This window comes from Haliotis rubra, unplaced genomic scaffold, assembly GCF_003918875.1.
Source record: "Haliotis rubra isolate DU_JTF1 unplaced genomic scaffold, ASM391887v1 Scf878, whole genome shotgun sequence".
In the NCBI taxonomy this organism is placed as follows: Eukaryota; Metazoa; Mollusca; class Gastropoda; order Lepetellida; family Haliotidae; genus Haliotis; species Haliotis rubra.
In genome coordinates this window covers 54690-73459 of record NW_025767610.1, presented here as the reverse complement: position 1 = coordinate 73459, position 18770 = coordinate 54690, and the positions used below count along the sequence as shown (strand labels likewise).

The 18770-nt window shown below is 41.2% G+C and overlaps 1 protein-coding gene and 1 long non-coding RNA gene across 3 annotated transcripts in view; both read right to left on the bottom strand.

Annotated features, from left to right (window-relative positions):
- Positions 1 to 535: 535 nt before the first annotated feature.
- Positions 536 to 9070, bottom strand: LOC124263294. 2 transcript variants are annotated; one of them, XM_046697879.1, is made up of 4 exons: positions 8914 to 9070; positions 2711 to 2810; positions 1961 to 2124; positions 536 to 1343 (listed from the first exon to the last, which is right to left on the bottom strand). In XM_046697879.1, exons 1-4 carry the CDS (start codon positions 8960 to 8962, stop codon positions 1174 to 1176), a joined length of 483 nt encoding a protein of 160 aa, XP_046553835.1. In that variant the 5' UTR covers positions 8963 to 9070; the 3' UTR covers positions 536 to 1173. The 2 variants fall into 2 exon arrangements, with proteins under 2 accessions (XP_046553835.1, XP_046553836.1); XM_046697880.1 differs by having other exon boundaries at positions 1976 to 2124.
- Positions 9071 to 12948: 3878 nt separating this feature from the next.
- LOC124263293 overlaps positions 12949 to 18770 on the bottom strand; it is a 31865-nt gene continuing 26043 nt past the window's right edge. The window contains exon 3 of the long non-coding RNA XR_006894806.1: positions 12949 to 13073. This is a non-coding gene — a long non-coding RNA (uncharacterized LOC124263293). The remainder of the gene's footprint in view (positions 13074 to 18770) is intronic.

Sequence of the window (18770 nt, the reverse complement as noted above, 5' to 3'; positions counted from 1 at the left end):
GTCTGTAAATAATCGAGTCCAGACCACACAATCCAGTGATCAACAGCATGGGCATCGATCTACGCAACTGGGATACGATGACATGTGTCAACCAGTCAGCGAGCCTGACCTCCCGATCCTGTTAGTCGCCTTTACGACAAGCGTGGGTTGCTGAAGATCCATTTTAACCCGGATCTTCACGGGTATAAAACTGTAGTGATGTGTGGGTGCGAGCTTCTGAATACAGCGCTACAGCTTTGTCACACAGGCCCTCGTGTCTTTGCGAGGATATATTATTATTTTTGAGATGACCCCCGACTCAAAATACTTCATAGTACAATGCATCATGATGTATTGTACTGTGAAGCTTTTCGAGTCGGGGGTCATCTCAAATGTTTATGCATTTTAAAAAATGTAATCCTCGCAAAGACACGAGGACCTGTGCTTTGTCAAGCCTCCGTTGCATTTGTTGAGTGTCTGAATCATACGGATGCAGGAAGCTTGCCTGCTTTCTCGCTCTGTACTGTACTTAAATAGATTTCAAACAAAGTCACGGTTGGTTAGAAAACAGGTTGTCCGTTTATTTCCATGTGTTATTTTATAAGTAGAAACATTACTAATGTTACTCAGTAGATGCATGTTGTATATAATTATATGTGTAAATGTCAAGTCTCTGAAAATTCATAATCCATCTTTGTATTGAGTGTTATGACTGTACACAACATTGAACAGCATTTCTGACAAATCCCGCAGTGTCAGATTGTAGACTGGGAGAATTGATGCAAGTCTCAAACGCCTATCAATGTGGTGAAACCCTTCCGCTAACAAACGATCATATCAGTCCGATTCAAACCTACAATTAGCGAATCCTGCTACGAGTAGGGGACCTAACTATGTAGTTCCGATGTCTCAGGCGCCATGGCCACCAACCAGCCTTCATATAATATGAATTCGAATAAAGATAATATTAATGGTTCAAACCAGTGAAAACACCCAAATCTGTCGACCACTCCCCATATTGCCACATGGCTGTTCTTGCATATTAAAGTGATAAAACATATAATCAATGTAAACAGTCATTACGACCTCTTGACTTTTCAACTAATTACCATTTTTAAAATTATATACATAAAGGAAAGTGTTTACACAGAAATCATATCACAGAATGGGTTCGACAATTCAACCACGTGGTCATTAACCGTCGTAAGGAGGGGGTGCTGTTGCATAAGCCGTATCTGACTTTCCATAACCAGGACTTGGTTGTCCAAAGCCTGTGGGTGGTTGTCCATAACCTGTGTTTGGTTGTCCATAACCTGTGTTTGGTTGTCCATAACCTGTGTTTGGTTGTGAATATGCCGTTTGACCTGGAATGGATGTACAAATGATTGGCATAGTGTGCATTTAGTACATCCCTATTAATCTATCAACGTGACTACATGAAATATACATAAAACAAGCTGTACCCCTGGTTTCTTTAAAACTTGTATATATCTTGAAACGGATTAACGGTAACGTATGGAATAATAACACAGTATTGATTACCGGTAGCATATGGATTAACGACAGCCCATGGATTGATAGTTTTGAATTTAAAATCTTTTTAAAAATAAATTTCAGGCAAATCATTTCTTTGTTTCAATAGTCTGGAGTATCATTTTCCTTTTCATGCAATTAAGTATTTGCTATAAAATCCGAAACATTCTTCCTATTGTTTTACACATACCACTGTTGATTATATTAATGTAAATATAATTTGAGACTTATTTTTTGCCGCTGTTTTGATGCCTCGCATAAGGCTTTTCTTGTACCTTGCGTATTCATTCTTATTTACTTTTAAAAAGTCGAACCTTGTTTTCCTTCCGCCTCCTTCGGCATCAAAAGTCGTATAAAAAGTACACACTGCTTTGAAACTAAACATAAACGGTTCGTATGATGATAGAAATAAGATCTGCTTAACATCAACGAGAAAATATGTGTTTACTGAGAAGGTGTTTTCCTTGTGTTACTGTCGTCCCAGGGTTGTGGTAGACTTGTTGCCCAACAGCGATGTTCCTGTACAGTGCACGACGACGTCGTATACGGAGCCAGATGAAGCAGGTGGATAAAATCATGACTATGACGCCAATGATGATGCCGATACCAGCTCTGGACACAACATAACGTGGTGATGATTAAGATGTAACACAACATGTGCGGCGACTTTCAGTAGAGAAGTTCAACAACAATAGAAATAACTTTTATCCTTCGAAATGTCAGGGTTTTCAGTGGTTTTACGTCGACTGTAGCAATAATAACGGCCGAGAACACCGTAAAAATGGGCTTCATACGATGTACAGGGGATCGAGTGAGTGAGTGAGTTTAGTTTTACGCCGCACTCAGCAATATTCCAGTTATATGGCGGCGGTCTGTAAATAATCGATTCTGGACCAGACAATCCAGTGATCATCATCATGAGCATCGATCTACGCAATTGGGATACAAGGACATGTGTCAACCAAGCCAGGAGCCTGACCACCCGGTCCCGTTAGTGACCTCTTACGACAAGCATGGGTTACTGAAGGTTCATTCTAACCCGGAAACTGGACTAGGTATCTGACAATGGCTTTGAACGTTGTTCAGAATATCGACCACTAGTTTGACCAGCATGGGTACGGTTATGTGCAGGTTATCTCATACAGTTGGATATTGCTGATAGTGGAATAACACAACAAGCAGATCCTCAATAACTTACCCGTTGCTAAGGCAACAGTAGACGAATAAAGTGTCAGAGCAGCAGCCAAATAGACAATTAATACTTGAAGTGGCGACATAGCAGGTTGTTGCGACAGCACCTGGAAACATATTGTTGTTTGAAATAAACAGCTGAACCTCTGTAACTTAGTTGTCCTCCAAAATGGGCTATAAAGACAAATGTACCTATAATTACATATTCAGGAATTATTATTGAGCTTCGTAAATTTAACCGTAAATTTGGACATTTATGACAGTGATCGATGTGCTATTAACGAATCACTTGAACACCAGTTACAGAGATTGGTTATGGTATAACGCCGATTTTAGCAATATTCCAGCAATATCACGGCGGGGACACCAGAAATTGGCTTCACACATTGTATCAATGTGGAGAATCCAACACGGACCTTCAACGAATCACTTGAACACCATTAGGCTACCCTACCGCCCCTCAAATACTGTACGTGCGACACGGGTCAAATGTTAATTATGATTAACTGTTCCCACCACAAGGAGTTCCAGTTCTCTCGTGCTGGTCTTAAAGGCAACACCATTGAGAATACGTTCTGCATCATTGTGATTCACAATTGAAAAACAGTTTGTTTATGCTTTCGACACACTGTTAGCAAACTCGAAAAATGACATTTTAAACACAATGAATAAAACTTGATTGAAGATGATTAAAAACAGGTTATCCCAAGCTCACCCCCAAACGCAAATAACGGTGTCGCCAATGCATTTGCAATGCCTGACAAGTAACAGTCCATAGGTTTACCGTTCATGTAGGGCAACAGTGGCGCAAGTGCAAAATTACGGAACAGTCAAATCGTAAATACAAGCACACATATCCGTTAGTACAAACACGTAAGTGGAAGATACTGAATAAATGTCTATATCGTAAGACGTCATATATTACTCATGGCACTTGATGACTTCCGTGTATATACGTTCCTGTTTCTGATTCACATTTCTTGTTATTTTATGCAATTCGGTGTCATGTTTGTTTGTGTTTTCATGTTTTCTTTGGCGAGATTAGCTTAATTTCGCGTTAAGATATGATTGACACAAATTTTAATAGGCTCTGAGACAATAATGAGAATTGTGGCATCCGATACGGTTTGTTTTCTATGTACATTGGCTTCCCTGTTCAAGATGGAACTGCGTAGTTTCAGATATGACCACATCTTGTAGTATTTTACAAGATGCATGAACAGAGTCTCTCATGCAAATCTACCTGTACACGGATTGCTTAGCGTAGCTTGATAAATATCCCAACGATAGTATTACAAGATGCCTGAATAAAGTCTCTCGTGCAAATCTACATGTACACGGATTGCCTAGCGTAGCTTGATAAATATCCCAACGACAATGGTGTTATCACAGTTGGAGTCCATAGGAAGAATCAAACAGGGTTAGGAGGGCACAGTCAACGTTGATAACGATGTAAAGTGCTTCCCTATGAATATGTACAAGGTCTGTTCATACATTATGTATGTATATATGTACGTACGTACGTATGTATGTATGTATGTATGTATTGGGTTTTGTGTGTGTGTGTGTGTGTGTGTGTGTGTGTGCGTGCGTTCGCGTGCGCGCGCGCATCTGTACAATGCACATTTATCATATTCAATACAATTGTGATTCTCAACTCTGCAGAATGACCGACAAACTACTTCTTTGAAGTATCCAAACAATATGTTTAACGGTTAAAGTATATAACAGACCTTCCTACATGACCTTCAGACAAATGATATCAGACTATATGCCGTATAAGCATGAATATTGGTTTAATTGCTCTCATGCAGTACACGATGAGATTAATGGGTTTATTCTTTTCTGTCCCTAATGTGGAGTAATTAGATCAGAACTTATAATCATTGTGTACAGAAATTAACGAACTTCATTTCTTATAATGCAATGTAAAGTCGACTTGTGTATCAACCCAAACTGACCTTACTTTTTAGGATTCTAAAGCCAGGACAGGCATTTTATCTCAAAAAGGTCAATTTATATAATTATGTATTCGTGTTTGTGCGTGTGAGTGTGTGTCTATGTGTGTTTCTGTGTGTGTGAGTGTGTCAGTGTCTCTCTGTGTGTCTGTCTGTCGGTCTCTGTGTGTGTGTCTATGTGTGTCTCAGTGTGTTTGTTAAAGTCTGTGTGTGTCTCAGTGTGTGTGTGTGTTAAAGTCTCTGTGTGTGTCTGTGTCTATGTGTGTCTCAGTGTGTGTGTCGGTCTGTGGGTCTGTGTGTAAGTGTGTCTCTGTCTATGTGTCTCTCAGAGTGTGAGTGTGTCAGTGTCTGTGTGTGTGTGTGTCTGTCGGTCTCTGTGAGTGTGTCTGTGTCTATGTGTGTGTGTGTGTGTCTATCGGTCTCTGTGAGTGTGTTTGTGTCTATGTGTGTCTCAGTGTGAGTGAGTCAGTGTATCTGTGTGTCTGTCTGTCGGTCTGTGTGTGTGTGTCTCTGTCTATGTGTCTCAGTGTGTGAGTGTCGCTGTCTTTCATTGTGTGTCTGTGTTAGTGTGTGTGTCAGCGTCTCTGTGTGTGTGTGTGTGTCTGTCTCTCTATGTGTGAGAGTGTCTGTGTCTGTCGGTCTCTGTGTGTGTGTCTGTGTCTATGTGTGTCTCAGTGTTTGAGAGTCTGTGTCTGTCGGTCTGTGTGTGTGTGTGTGTGTGTGTGTCTATATGTGTCTCAGTGTGTGTGTGTGTGTGTGTGTGTGTGTGTGTGTGTGTGTGTGTGTGTGTGTGTGTGTGTGTGTGTGTGTGTGTGTACGTGCGTGAATTATATTCAATACAATTGTGATTCCCAACTCTGCAGAATGACCGACAAACTTCTTCTTTGAAGTATCCAAACAATATGTTTAACGGTTAAACTATATAACAGACCTTCCTACATGTCTTCAGACAAATGATATCAGACTATATGCCGTATAAGCATGAATATTGGTTTAATTGCTCTCATGCAGTACACGATGAGATTAATGGGTTTATTCTTTTCTGTCCCTAATGTGGAGTAATTAGATCAGAACTTATAATCATTGTGTACAGAAATTAACGAACTTCATTTCTTATAACGCAATGTAAAGTCGACTTGTGTATCAACCCAAACTGACCTTACTTTTTAGGATTCTAAAGCCAGGACAGGCATTTTATCCCAAATAGGTCAATTTATATAATTATGTATTCGTGTTTGTGCGTGTGAGTCTGTGTCTATGTGTGTTTCTGTGTGTGTGAGTGTGTCAGTGTCTCGCTGTGTGTCTGTCTGTTGGTCTCTCTGTGTGTGTCTATGTGTGTCTCAGTGTGTTTGTTAAAGTCTGTGTGTGTCTGTGTTTATGTGTGTCTCAGTGTCTCAGTGTCTCAGTGTGTGTGTCGGTCTGTGGGTCTGTGTGTAAGTGTGTCTCTGTCTATGTGTGTCTCAGTGTGTGAGTGTGTCCGTGTCTCTGTGTGTGTCTGTCGGTCTGTGTGTGTGTGTCTGTGTCTATGTGTGTGTGTGTCTATCGGTCTCTGTGAGTGTGTTTGTGTCTATGTGTGTCTCAGTGTGAGTGAGTCAGTGTATCTGTGTGTCTGTCTGTCTGTCGGTCTGTGTGTGTGTGTCTCTGTCTATGTGTCTCAGTGTGTGAGTGTCTGTGTCTTTCATTGTGTGTCTGTCTTAGTGTGTGTGTCAGCGTGTGTGTGTGTCTCAGTGTGTGTGTGTGTGTGTCTGTGTGTCTGTCTCTATGTGTGAGAGTGTCTGTGTCTGTCGGTCTATGTGTGTGTGTGTGTGTCTGTGTGTGTCTCAGTGTGGGAGTGTCTGTGTCTGTCGGTCTATATGTGTGTGTGGGTGTGTGTCTGTGTGTGTCTCAGTGTGAGTGAGTCAGTGTATCTGTGTGTCTGTCTGTCTGTCGGTCTGTGTGTGTGTGTCTCTGTCTATGTGTCTCAGTGTGTGAGTGTCTGTGTCTTTCATTGTGTGTCTGTCTTAGTGTGTGTGTCAGCGTCTGTGTGTGTCTCAGTGTGTGTGTGTGTGTGTGTCTGTGTGTCTGTCTCTATGTGTGAGAGTGTCTGTGTCTGTCGGTCTCTGTGTGTGTGAGTGTGTGTCTGTGTCTATATGTGTCTCAGTGTGTGTGTGTGTCTCAGTGTCTGTTGGTCTCTGTGTGTGTCTGTGTGTGTGTGTGTCTTTGCCTGTGTGTCTGTGTGTATCCTACGTATGTATCCTATCAGTGATATACAGTAATAATCCTCTGCTTATCTTTCTGCCTACAAATCGCTCTTTTCGGCGTCACGGGCAATGAAACTAGTTGGTTCAATAAAAAGGTTACTAAACAATCGCGAACCTAACAGCATTCAAGTTATATCACTGAGTGTCAGCTTTGTGTAGGAGTATATCCTGGATTGAAGGACTGTCAAATCGACATGACTCGGCCTTTCAAATTATATGAATCATCAAATTACTTTGCTGAATCCCCCATGGTGTACAACACACGGACAAAGATAGTGATTACTTGCAATACCATTCGCTGTGTGAATTAACTCAATTAATAAATTATCTAAATTAATTATATAAACTTTTATATCACGAGTGTAACTATGTGGGTAGAGCGTTAGCTGGTCTGCACCAAGACCCAAGTTTGTTCCCCACAAGGATACAATATGTGTGAAAATCATTATGGGTCCCCACAGGATTATTGCTAAAGACGGCGTAAAACCATACTCACTCATGTATAGACAATGGGTATGTGTTTAGTTGACCTTCTTCGTAAATTTTGTACAAAGGTTTCAGTTAACCGATGTGATAGGTCAGTTCAAACAAATCCATATAACGCCACATATATCCTTGATAGAGTGAGTGAGTGAGTCAGTCAGTCAGTTTAGTCTTACGCCGCTTTCAGAAAAACTCCATCAATATCACGGCAAGGGACACGAGTGATGGAATGAGTGAGTGAGTTTAGTTTTAAGCCGCTTTAAGAAATACTCCACTATTATCACACATTGTACCCTTAATGGAAGCACATGTGTATATTTACTTATGTACATTTACAGTCATTAGGGTTACCGTACTTAAGCATATATTTTGGTGAATGTTTTGCTGACAAAGAAGAACGCCATGACGACAAGTAAATCATGTACACAAAATATGAAATTTGCTTGATTGTTAATCCTTTTCATACGAAAATGGATTTTTAATGAAATTATACAAATCCCAGACTCTTTCTATTCTTTCCACACAAAACCACCCTCCCAAAAACATAATTTTATAGTGATTACGTTATTTCATATTAAACGAGGTTTATGATTAAATGAGTGAGTGAATATGGTTTTACGCCGCTTTTAGTAATATTCCAGCAACATCACGGCGGGGGACACCCGAAAAGGGCTTTACACATTGTGCCCATGTGGGGAATCGAACCCGGGCCTTCAGACTGACGAGCGAACGCTGTAAGAACTAGGCTACCCATCTCCCCATTTATGATTAAAACGCAGATATATGGGAAGGGTACGAGCCGTTATCGCGAACCCCGATATCATCCCTATTTGGAAGACAATGATAAACACGTGACTTTGGTGGTGACATCACAAAGCGGACTGTGATTATATAATAGCAAACCTTTATGAGAATAGAGAATTTTTTTTCGCTGCTTTAGCATCATAATCATCATCATCACCGTCGTTGTAAACATACGTTGAGGTAATGTGATATATTTCGGTAGATACATCACTGTAGACCTAGTTTCACTTGACCTAGTTTCGTTATCAGTTGAGGCCGACCTTATCAACACATGACTCCTCACAAGGCCACGTATTCTGCTCTAACACATACTCTCAACATTCCCGTACAAACATCAGCTTTTGGGAAAAATATATACAACATATACGTATTAACATTTATTGGAACAAATAATAAATATGGAGAATTTCGCTATTTTCGGTTACATGTATTTAGCCTTGACCTCGTGATTTAGGAAATCCCAATTTCTGGGCAAGCTGCGCACCTGTGTACGGTAAGTTTAAATAAAATTTAAATTGTACGAATTCACCGATCACAGTACTGTCCTCATTTCATTGTATATTTAATCCTTAACTAACTGAAACACATTAAATACACATAATGAAAATGAAAGCCACGTTAAAGTTGAGAATTATCGGAAACAAAGAACTCCCCACACGTCCGTTCTTTGTTTGAGAAAAATACGTACATTTTAACAGACTGAGTGTTAAACAGGTTGAACCAACCTTGTATTACAGCAGAGACGAGGAAGACGAGTACCCCTGTCGCCGACATGATGATAGGTAGAGAGACTGGCTGTTGTTAGCATGTGACTATAGACGAGATTGTTGTGAATAACCTAGCTGGTCACAGTCACATGGCTTCTTCCGGGTCGGGGTATTGTTGTGACATTGCCTTATTGTGAATGCTTGACTACATCTGTTTGTGTAATGTCATCTCGAAAACAGGGCGAGGGGTTAGCCAGGGAGAAGCTATGTGTTGTTCTTTTTTAACATTGAGAATCCAGTAAATATTATAAAACGTTTGGATACCGGTTTAGAACAACACAATTCTTGTTCACTGGATGTCTAAAAGATATCTCGTAGATTTTAAAAATCTCAACCCTTCAGTGATTTTTTTCTGTTTGAGCAGTAATCAAAAACAGTTGCTGTTTTATGTTTGATTCTGTCCAGTCTTTACAAAGTGTACTGTTTTCTTTCAATAGTATCATATTCTTATCTCGAAAGGACACAAGTGCGTGGAAGAAACTTATTAAATGATACAGTGATTTTAGAGATGTGTATTCCAGAAAATTTTATGGATTTCTATATATGTGATCCGTTTATAACAAATACGGAAGCATTTATTCCATCAGTGTGACATCTTCCACTATCATTGTGACTGTCACTCCGCCATCAGTGTGACATCTTCCACTATCATTCAAAATGTATCTCAATGTGTCTCTCCACCATTATTGTGACTGTCAATCTACCATCATTAGGACTGTCTATCCTCCATCACTGTGTCTGTCTATCCACCATCACTATGACTATCTCCACCATCACTGTGGCTGTCCACCATCACTGTGACTGTCTCTCCACCACCACCATGACTGTCTATCCACCATCACTGTGACTGTCTATCCACCATCACTGTGACTGTCTATCCACTATCACTGTGACTGTCTATCCACCATCACTATGACTGTCTCTCCACCATCACTGTGACTGTCCCTCCACCATCACTGTGACTGTCTATCCACCATCACTGTAACTTTCTCTCCACCTTCACTATGACTGTCTCTCCACCATCACTGTGACTATCTATCCACCATCACTGTGACTGTCTCGCCACCATCACTGTGACCGTCCATCATCACTGTGACTGTCTCTCCACGATCACCATGACTGTCTATCCGCCATTACTGTGACTGTCTATCCGCCATCACTTTGACTGTCTCTCCACCATCACTGTGACTGTCTCTCCACCTTCACTATGACTGACTCGCCACCATCACTGTGACTATCTATCCACCATCACTGTGTCTGTCTCTCCACCATCACTGTGACCATCCACCATCACTGTGACTGTCTCTCCACCAACACTATGACTGTCTATTTTACACCATCCTGTGACCATCCACTATGACGTCCATCATCTGTGATGTCTCTACACCATCACCATGACTGTCTATCCACCATCACTGTGACCGTCCATCATCACTGTGACTGTCTCTCCACCATCACCATGTCTGTCTCTCCACCATCACTGTGACTGTCTCTCCACCATCACTGTGTCTGTCTCTCCACCATCACTGTGACTGTCTCTCCACCATCACTGTGACTGTCTCTCCACCATCACTGTGACTGTCTCTCCACCATCACTGTGTCTGTCCACCCACTGTCTCTCATCCCACCATCACTGTGACTGTCTCTCCACCATCACTGTGACTGTCTCTCCACCATCACTGTGACTGTCTCTCCACCATCACTGTGACTGTCTCTCCACCATCACTGTGTCTGTCTCTCCACCATCACTGTGATCTGTCTCTCCACCATCACTGTGACTGTCTCTCCACCATCACTGTGTCTGTCTCTCCATCTCACTCCACCATCACTGTGTCTGTCTCTCCACCATCACTGTGACTGTCTCTCCACCATCACTGTGACTGTCTCTCCACCATCACTGTGACTGTCTCTCCACCATCACTGTGACTGTCTCTCCACCATCACTGTGTCTGTCTCTCCACCATCACTGTAGTCTGTCTCTCCACCATCACTGTGACTGTCTCTCCACCATCACTGTGTCTGTCTCTCCATCATCACTGTGTCTGTCTCTCCACCATCACTGTGACTGTCTCTCCACCATCACTGTGACTGTCTCTCCACCATCACTGTGACTGTCTCTCCACCATCACTGTGTCTGTCCCTCCACCATCACTGTGACTGTCTCTCCACCATCACTGTGACTGTCTCTCCACCATCACTGTGTCTGTCTCTCCACCATCACTGTGACTGTCTCTCCACCATCACTGTGACTGTCTCTCCACCATCACTGTGTCTGTCTCTCCATCATCACTGTGACTGTCTCTCCACCATCACCATGACTGTCTCTCCACCATCACTGTGTCTGTCCCTCCACCATCACTGTGTCTGTCTCTCCACCATCACTGTGACTGTCTCTCGAACATCACTCTGATTGTCTCTCCACCATCACCGTGACTGTCTCTCCACTGTCTTTTTCACTTATGGACTGTATTTAACATTTCAACATTAAATATGCCATTTCCCAGAGGCCATGTACCCTCATTCCTGTGTCATGAATTTCACGTATGCTGCTAGATCCAAAACGCCAACTGAGAAAAACAGTATGTACATTTTCACAGGGATTTGTTAATTAGTTAACGTAGTTAATTTAAACAGTATGTTTTTGATACCATGGCGAGTCTGCGTGACGTGGGAGGGATATTAGATATGAGATCAGGTGTAATTGTTTCAAACATTTTTATAAATCATACAATTTTATAAAATAATATTTAATGTGCGTTCAGTACGCGCCATGTATAGAAAATAAAAGAAATACATTGCGTCACCCGTTGGTAACAAGGGGTCCTGCTGACCCCTGCTGACCCCTTGTCTTGCTGACATTCTTTGAACCTGTTTTGGGTCAATCTTAATATGCTACCGAATACGCAAGAACGTGTATAGTGATGACAAACTTACAAAGGGCACTGCGCCAAACCCAAACATAACTGGATGTATTTCAATGTGCTCAAACGATTAATTGTGTAAGGATCCATTTTTTCATAAGCAAAATATTAATAATCGGCGACGGCTCCACCATTGTGTTCTTGTTCAAATTCCCCGTAGCCTAGTGGTTAAAGCCTTCGCTCGTCAACGAAGAATGACCGGGTTCGATTCCCCACGTGGGTACAGTGTGTGAAGCCTATTTCTGGTGTCCCCCGATGTGATATTGCTAGAATATTGCTGAAAAAGGTGTAAAACCATACTCACGCACTCATACTTAAGATTCCCACGCTTCAACTTGTCAACTTTGGCCTTTGTTGGCTACCAGGAAGTGTCAGTAGAAATATGATCAGGCGAACGGCCTGGAAATCATGTGCAATAGGCCATGGCGGCTCTCGCAGACTCGAAAAACAGTCCAAATATATGTGTAACAAAAACGTGGATACTAGGGATTCGAACAAAATATCGTCTACACTTTAACCTCGGATCAGAACTTTAGATCAGCGTATCCAGGTACCGCCAAGTAATAGGGCCCGTTAGCAGACCTTGGCACTTCAAGTGAGACCGTAGTACTCCCGGTGACAAACAACGTACACTTGGTCCCTTCTAGTAAAGTCATATTTGGCGGTCGCGCAATTTGAAACCAGAACCAGTTCTTGAATATACGCTTGCCACCGGAAATCTAGGACCGGAATTAAGCTGGGATTCTATCTCGCATATCGCAAGCTGGCGCGCACAAAGGGAGCCGGGAACCAGCTTAGTAGCGAGGGTAGCGCCTCGCTGGACTTACAGGCCCTATACCACGTTTATTAAAGGAGTGAATAGGTCATACATGTGACTCACTACCATAACTATTCGCAGGTTTGATAAAATCTGTATTACAGGGAATGAGTTAGTAGCTTATTCATTATTTGCTGCTTAGATTTATTTTTATAAATGAAATAATTTGTGTAATACCAGCTTATTGTTCACTCCGGCGACAAGACCTACAACACCCTGGAAGCAGGACATAACATAAATCATAAATACCTGTTGCCAATGTGCTGAACGTTCCTGAACTGGACCCGACGTTGGTGCGTTCATGAATTCTTTGGGAACAACAGTTGACTATGGGCAGAATGATACACAATAAGACCACAATCAGCGCAGAACCAGGTCTTCTGAAATATAAAAGTTATACAGTCGGTTTGGCTCAAAAGCGGACCGATGAATTGCAGTCTAACTCGAAAAGTAATAAACATAAAATGCTCAATGAAACGCTGATCATAATGAAAACATTAGACCAACTCTGTGAGGTTTTTGCAGAATTTATGCCCAAAAAATATATATGTTATTTAAGAAACGATCATTAAAATATTGACTAAGTTCACCATTTGTTAACAGGTATGAGTGCAAAGAAAGGTACAGCCAGCTGTGCGAGAAAGGATGGAGACGACAGAGCACAGGTTAATAAATCAGTAACTTTGTCGGCACTTGTGCACGTGCTTCTCGAATACCTGACTGTCCCTTTCTCTGCACTCCTCCCTTGTAACAAATAGTGAACTTTGTCAATATTTTAATGAGTAGTTTGTTAAACAACCTTTTTAACAAGAAATATAAATAAAGGTTATTATACTGAACTCCAGTTTTGACAAACGACGAATATATTTTAAGATATGCTGTTGGTGCCGAGGAAGGGCATCCACTGACAATGTGTTGGACAGTCTCTGTAAATTCATTGCACAAACGACATTTCATGTTAATATTTTCTTTAAGAATCACATTTTGGAAATTGTCAGTTGGAACTGATTTGGGTAGCAAAAAGAAATATCATGAAGGTTATTATACAGTCTAAGTAAACTTAGGCTCAGTATTATTCGTTACACTGCTATACTGAATCTAGCAAAACCTTATGGAAGGTCGCGTCAGGAAACCTTTTCAATTGACCAATCAGAACACAGCTTACCAAATCGCGAAACTTGACATTCTTACATACCTTTTGAACTTTTACCTCGAAAAAGTTTTGTACCCGATCGGTTCCGAGTGATGAACATGGAGCACGCCACAGCAGTGAGTAAACAGTCGCAGAAAATAGCGTTTTGTCAGTATTCAAGGATGTCAGCTTGCGGAAATATTAGCTAATGAAAACCATGTCAACAGAAACCCAAAAGCGTATATTCTTCGTCATAAATCTATGTTTTATGCGGGTTTTCATTTGTGGTGAGATCAGTGTTGGTGACCGGGAAAGAGGAAATCCATTTTGTAAGTCCCGCCGAACCCTAACTAGTAGCTGTTGTCTGATTGGTTAAATCCGTTCGGCCGTCTCGCGTTTGACTGGACGGTCATAGGTCGCGACCTTCCACAAGGTCTCATATAGACTCAGTTTAGCAGTGTAACGAATAATACTGAGTCTAATTTTACTTAGACTTGGTTATTATATTGAACACCAGTTTTGAATAACGACGAATCCTCATCTAAGCCAATCTAACATCAAACCCACCATGAACGGATCATGGCACAACTAAGGGACGCAACTCGACACACTCAGTTGCAACGTACTTGGCCGCTAGGTCATAATTTGGAAATTACATTTACGCAATCGTATTCTATATTTCAGTAATGTTTAGAAGATCACTCATGGGTACACACATAACTTTCTTGAGCATCAACACAGAGCGAGTTTGTAATAACCTCTTTTGCAGATATATATTGTGACGTCATAACATATGACGTAATAGTTATGCACACCTTTTAAAATCTGGCAGTGAACATTGTTAGGTTTAGAGTGTGATTGCCCGGACTGAATTTAGGCCACTTTTCCAATAATACCGACGTTTTGTAATACAATCGAACCCCAATATCTCGAACTCGGTTGTGTCGAATATTCGGTTGTGTTGAACACATCTTTCGGTTCACCTCGATTTCCTTATATTTATCATTATTTTTACCCTGATGTCCCGAACTAGATGTGTCGAATTCCCAGTTGCATCTTTTTGTATACATATTAATTTGTCATGAGTAAAGTGATTGAATAATTTAGATTTATATATATTTTTTAATTTAATGATCAGTACTGCAGTACCCGTTTATTGCAAAGATGTATTGTTTGTATATATAGCCTACTATAGAAAAACGATGTTGTAAGCACTTTGGTGGCGTTGGTACTTGGTCATTTCTATGCTGACGGATGTGTCGAACACTCGGATAAATCATTTTTCCCTTGGTCCTGACGAGTTCGACACAGAGGCGTTTGACTCTAGATGGGTCGAGCCATTGTTTAGATAATAAAGTGTTTAACGAAATTAATATGCTACGGTACATAATTATGATTAGCGGAAATTGAACTGAACAAGCGCATATGGGCACACCGGATATTTTATATATTCTCATGGATGGCGCTTTAAAAGATTTTAGGGTACCGGTTACGAGCTCTGGAATGTCTTCCATATCAGTGCGCACTAGTTCAGCATGAAGTACTTACTAATTACTTACGCAGCAATAGATGTTCACCTCGTTTTCACAACATCCCGCGATGCAGTACATTGTGGCATTGTTGTCGTCGCATCTAGCTTCAGCGGCTGTCCTTAAACACATGTCAGTTTACCACGGTCAGATGTAATAGTGTGTTATATTTGGAAGGGCTGTGCAAATAAACTGTATCAATACACAATGTCATTTAGGAAGCGGTCAAATGTAACTTATGTTATATTATGGATTACACCTTCTCAGTAAAGTACAGATGTTTTTACTTTTTTGGGTTAAATCCCATCCGGGATTCGAACCCACACTCGGGCACCTAAAGGTCTAGCCCACGGTACCCCTCTGATAAGTTTAAATTGGCCAGTCTCCCACGTCCAAAAGCTATGGATGTACAATGCCATTTAGAAAGTAATCAAATGTAACAAATGTTATTTTTGGGATTACACTTTCTCGTAGGGATTACGGCCTAATTCGTCGAATTTTAAACAGTCAGCCAGACTAATCAGTTGACATCATGCTTGAGTGATTCTAGGCTAATCGGTAGACCATCGACGCGCAACAGACCGTGTTAACACATTTGGAGAAGCTAAGTTCAGTAATGAAGGGGTTAGCTTGTATTGGATCAGGCTGCATGTTTTCTACGTGGGTAAAGGGTTCGCAAATGCGTAAGGGGATTTTTCAATGAACTCAGCTTCTTTTCTGTAATATTTTGAAGATATTCTCTTTTGTTGTACAACTGAATAACAATGAGTGAGTGAGTGAGTTTAGTTTTACGCCGCACTCAGCAATATTCCAGCTATATGGCGGCGGTCTGTAAATAATCGAGTCTGGACCAGACAATCCAGTGATCAAGAGCATGAGCATCGATCTGCGCAATTGGGAACCGATGACATTTGTCAACCAAGTCAGCGAAACTGACCACCCGATCCCGTTAGTCGCCTCTTACGACAAGATAGTCGCCTTTTTATGGCAAGCACATGGGTTGCTGAAGACCTATTCTACCCCGGATCTTCACGGGTCACTGAATAACAAAACAGAACAGAGTTTATTTTAGAGACTTGGGATTCCTTGAACCCCTCATGATAAATATACTATCCCAAAAATGAAACGCATAGTCCAGAAATCTGTTGCGGAAATATTGTATTTTCAAACATGTATAACTCGTCCACACATTGACTTTAGTGCATGAATTTTTACATCAGTTTAGAAGAGGCTGATGTCTATACAACCAAGTGGATAATTTTAGATAACGGAGACGCTGAGCGCCATGGTGACAACGTAGCACGGGCCCGACGTCGGGTCACCTGGCTATCAGTCCAATCTCTCTCAACCTGTTCCTTACAGTTTGACCGGATATCCCCCAAAGTCAAGGCACCCTGGATGCTGTGCTCTCACCCGTAGCAGTACGATCACGCAAATGTAGTACCCGGATGTAACGAACTTGAGCTACAGTGGTGACTCGAGGTCTGCCTGTTACGGGGACGGTCATTTGCTTTACCTGTTTGGTTGTAACTAGCTGCAAGCCGTGATATCGTGCTCAGACTATCATTCGGGCGCCTGGCAACCGAAGATTGGTAATCTCCAGCGTGCATTCTTTCAATGGCGATGTTCCGTGTCGCAGCGTCAAAACGTGGCGTAGTGATTTGACCTTGAAACTCTTTTAAAACGAATGCCGATTTCCGAAAGTAATATGGATTTATATAGCCAGATAGTGCATGCTCTTTGCTTCACAATTTCAACTGGAAGGTGATTCTTGTTGTGTTTTGGCGATGCGTTCTTAATCCTTGTAAGAAATCTTATCAAAATCAACATTTTCAGGTAAAGTCGATTTTTTCACTTGTATATATAATCTGTACAAAGTATGAGGCAGGACATGAATTATTTACGATACATACATTCTTTGATAAATTTTGTTAAAAGCAATAGAGTATTTTTATCAGTAGACTACAACAGCCTTATAAATATATGCTTTGGACACTCCCAAAAATAACTACTTATATACTTGACGTATAAACATCTTACTTTTTACACGGTGTCCTCCCATTTTTCAGACAGCCATTCTACAGACAGTCATTCTTCAGACACTTAATTAGAGGGATTAATTACCCTCACCCCACAGCAATAATGGAACAGCTTAATTAGCCTACTCAGTGCTCAGGAGAGCAGAGAGATTTTTAAAAGGAGAACCATTGTTCTTATATAGCTATATAAAGTGCATTAGACTAGAACCATTATGTCATTATGGCTGGTTTACAGAAAGTAGATTTTGTTACGTCGCAGATGGGTACAAGTCAAGTATTCTTTCAAGGTTATCTGTACAGCAAGAATAAAGTAAGACATACATGCATCCACTGGAGGTAAGTTCTACCAGGATGCAACGGGATGTGCACAACTGTAGGTGATTACTGTCGCAATGTCAGCGAACACATCCACCCACCAGGAGATGCTGATAAAGCTAAATTCCTCAGCACACTCAGGAAGAGAGCGAGAGAAGGAACGACCCAAATGCACGCCTTCTATGACGACCAGATTCCCAGGGAGGACAACGATGTTCCCTATGTTACGACGAAAATTGTAATAAAAATGCAAATTGTAATACTTGCAGCAAATTGTAATAAACTTGACGTAAATTGTAATAAAAACGTAAATTGTAATAAAAATTGACGTAAATTGTAATACGCAAATTGTAATAAAAATTGACGTAAATTGTAATAATCCTCGTTGCGGTAAAATGTAATAAATATTTACGTAAATTGTAATAACAGTTTTAATCACTCGTAAATACGCGTGTTTGTTTTTTGCTGCATTTCATATATCAAATAAGCTTGTTAGGGCGATAACTCAACAAAGAAATGATGGATTTTGTTCAAATTTGGTACCAAGGTATATTGGCGAGATTCATCGACACAAGTGAAATTGAGTGACCTTGAGATAATTTGCAAGGTCACAGCAAAAATCTGAGGGTTTTGCCAATATAAAGATTGTTTGCGCGATAACCCAAGAACGAATTGACAAATCTTAGCTAAATGACAAAAATGATATTCGTCCTGATATATAATCGATATAACATCTCTAACTTTCCTCTGTATCATGTCTTTTCGCAAATCTTGGCGATTTGGATGGTGATCCCCTCGCTGCCGTTGTCAATGCGACATCCGCTGCCATGTAGTCTGTCGTCGTCCGTGGATCGCATGTCCAGCCACAGCGCGTAATGTTTATCTAGGTACCTTCTGAGCGTCACGTAGTTGAAATCCATGTCTTTGACAACGTCGTTGACTTCAGGCGAGTGTCGCTTGATGGCCGGTAGTTTTCTTGTCTCGTCCCACTGCTCGTAAGCTCGCATGCCTTGGCTGAACAACTGGTTGGGCACACCCTCGACGGTCACTTCCACTTTCGTG

What these genes read in the sequence shown, in the direction of transcription:
- LOC124263294 (XM_046697879.1), bottom strand. Translation starts at nt 8,962, where the DNA reads ATGTCGGCGACAGGGGTACTCGTCTTCCTCGTCTCTGCTGTAATACAA. An exon ending in CGTCTCTGCTGTAATACAAG is followed by an intron (nt 2,811 to 8,913) that starts GTTGGTTCAACC and finishes ATATGTTTCCAG; the next exon opens with GTGCTGTCGCAACAACCTGC. An exon ending in TACTGTTGCCTTAGCAACGG is followed by an intron (nt 2,125 to 2,710) that starts GTAAGTTATTGA and finishes TGTTGTGTCCAG; the next exon opens with AGCTGGTATCGGCATCATCA.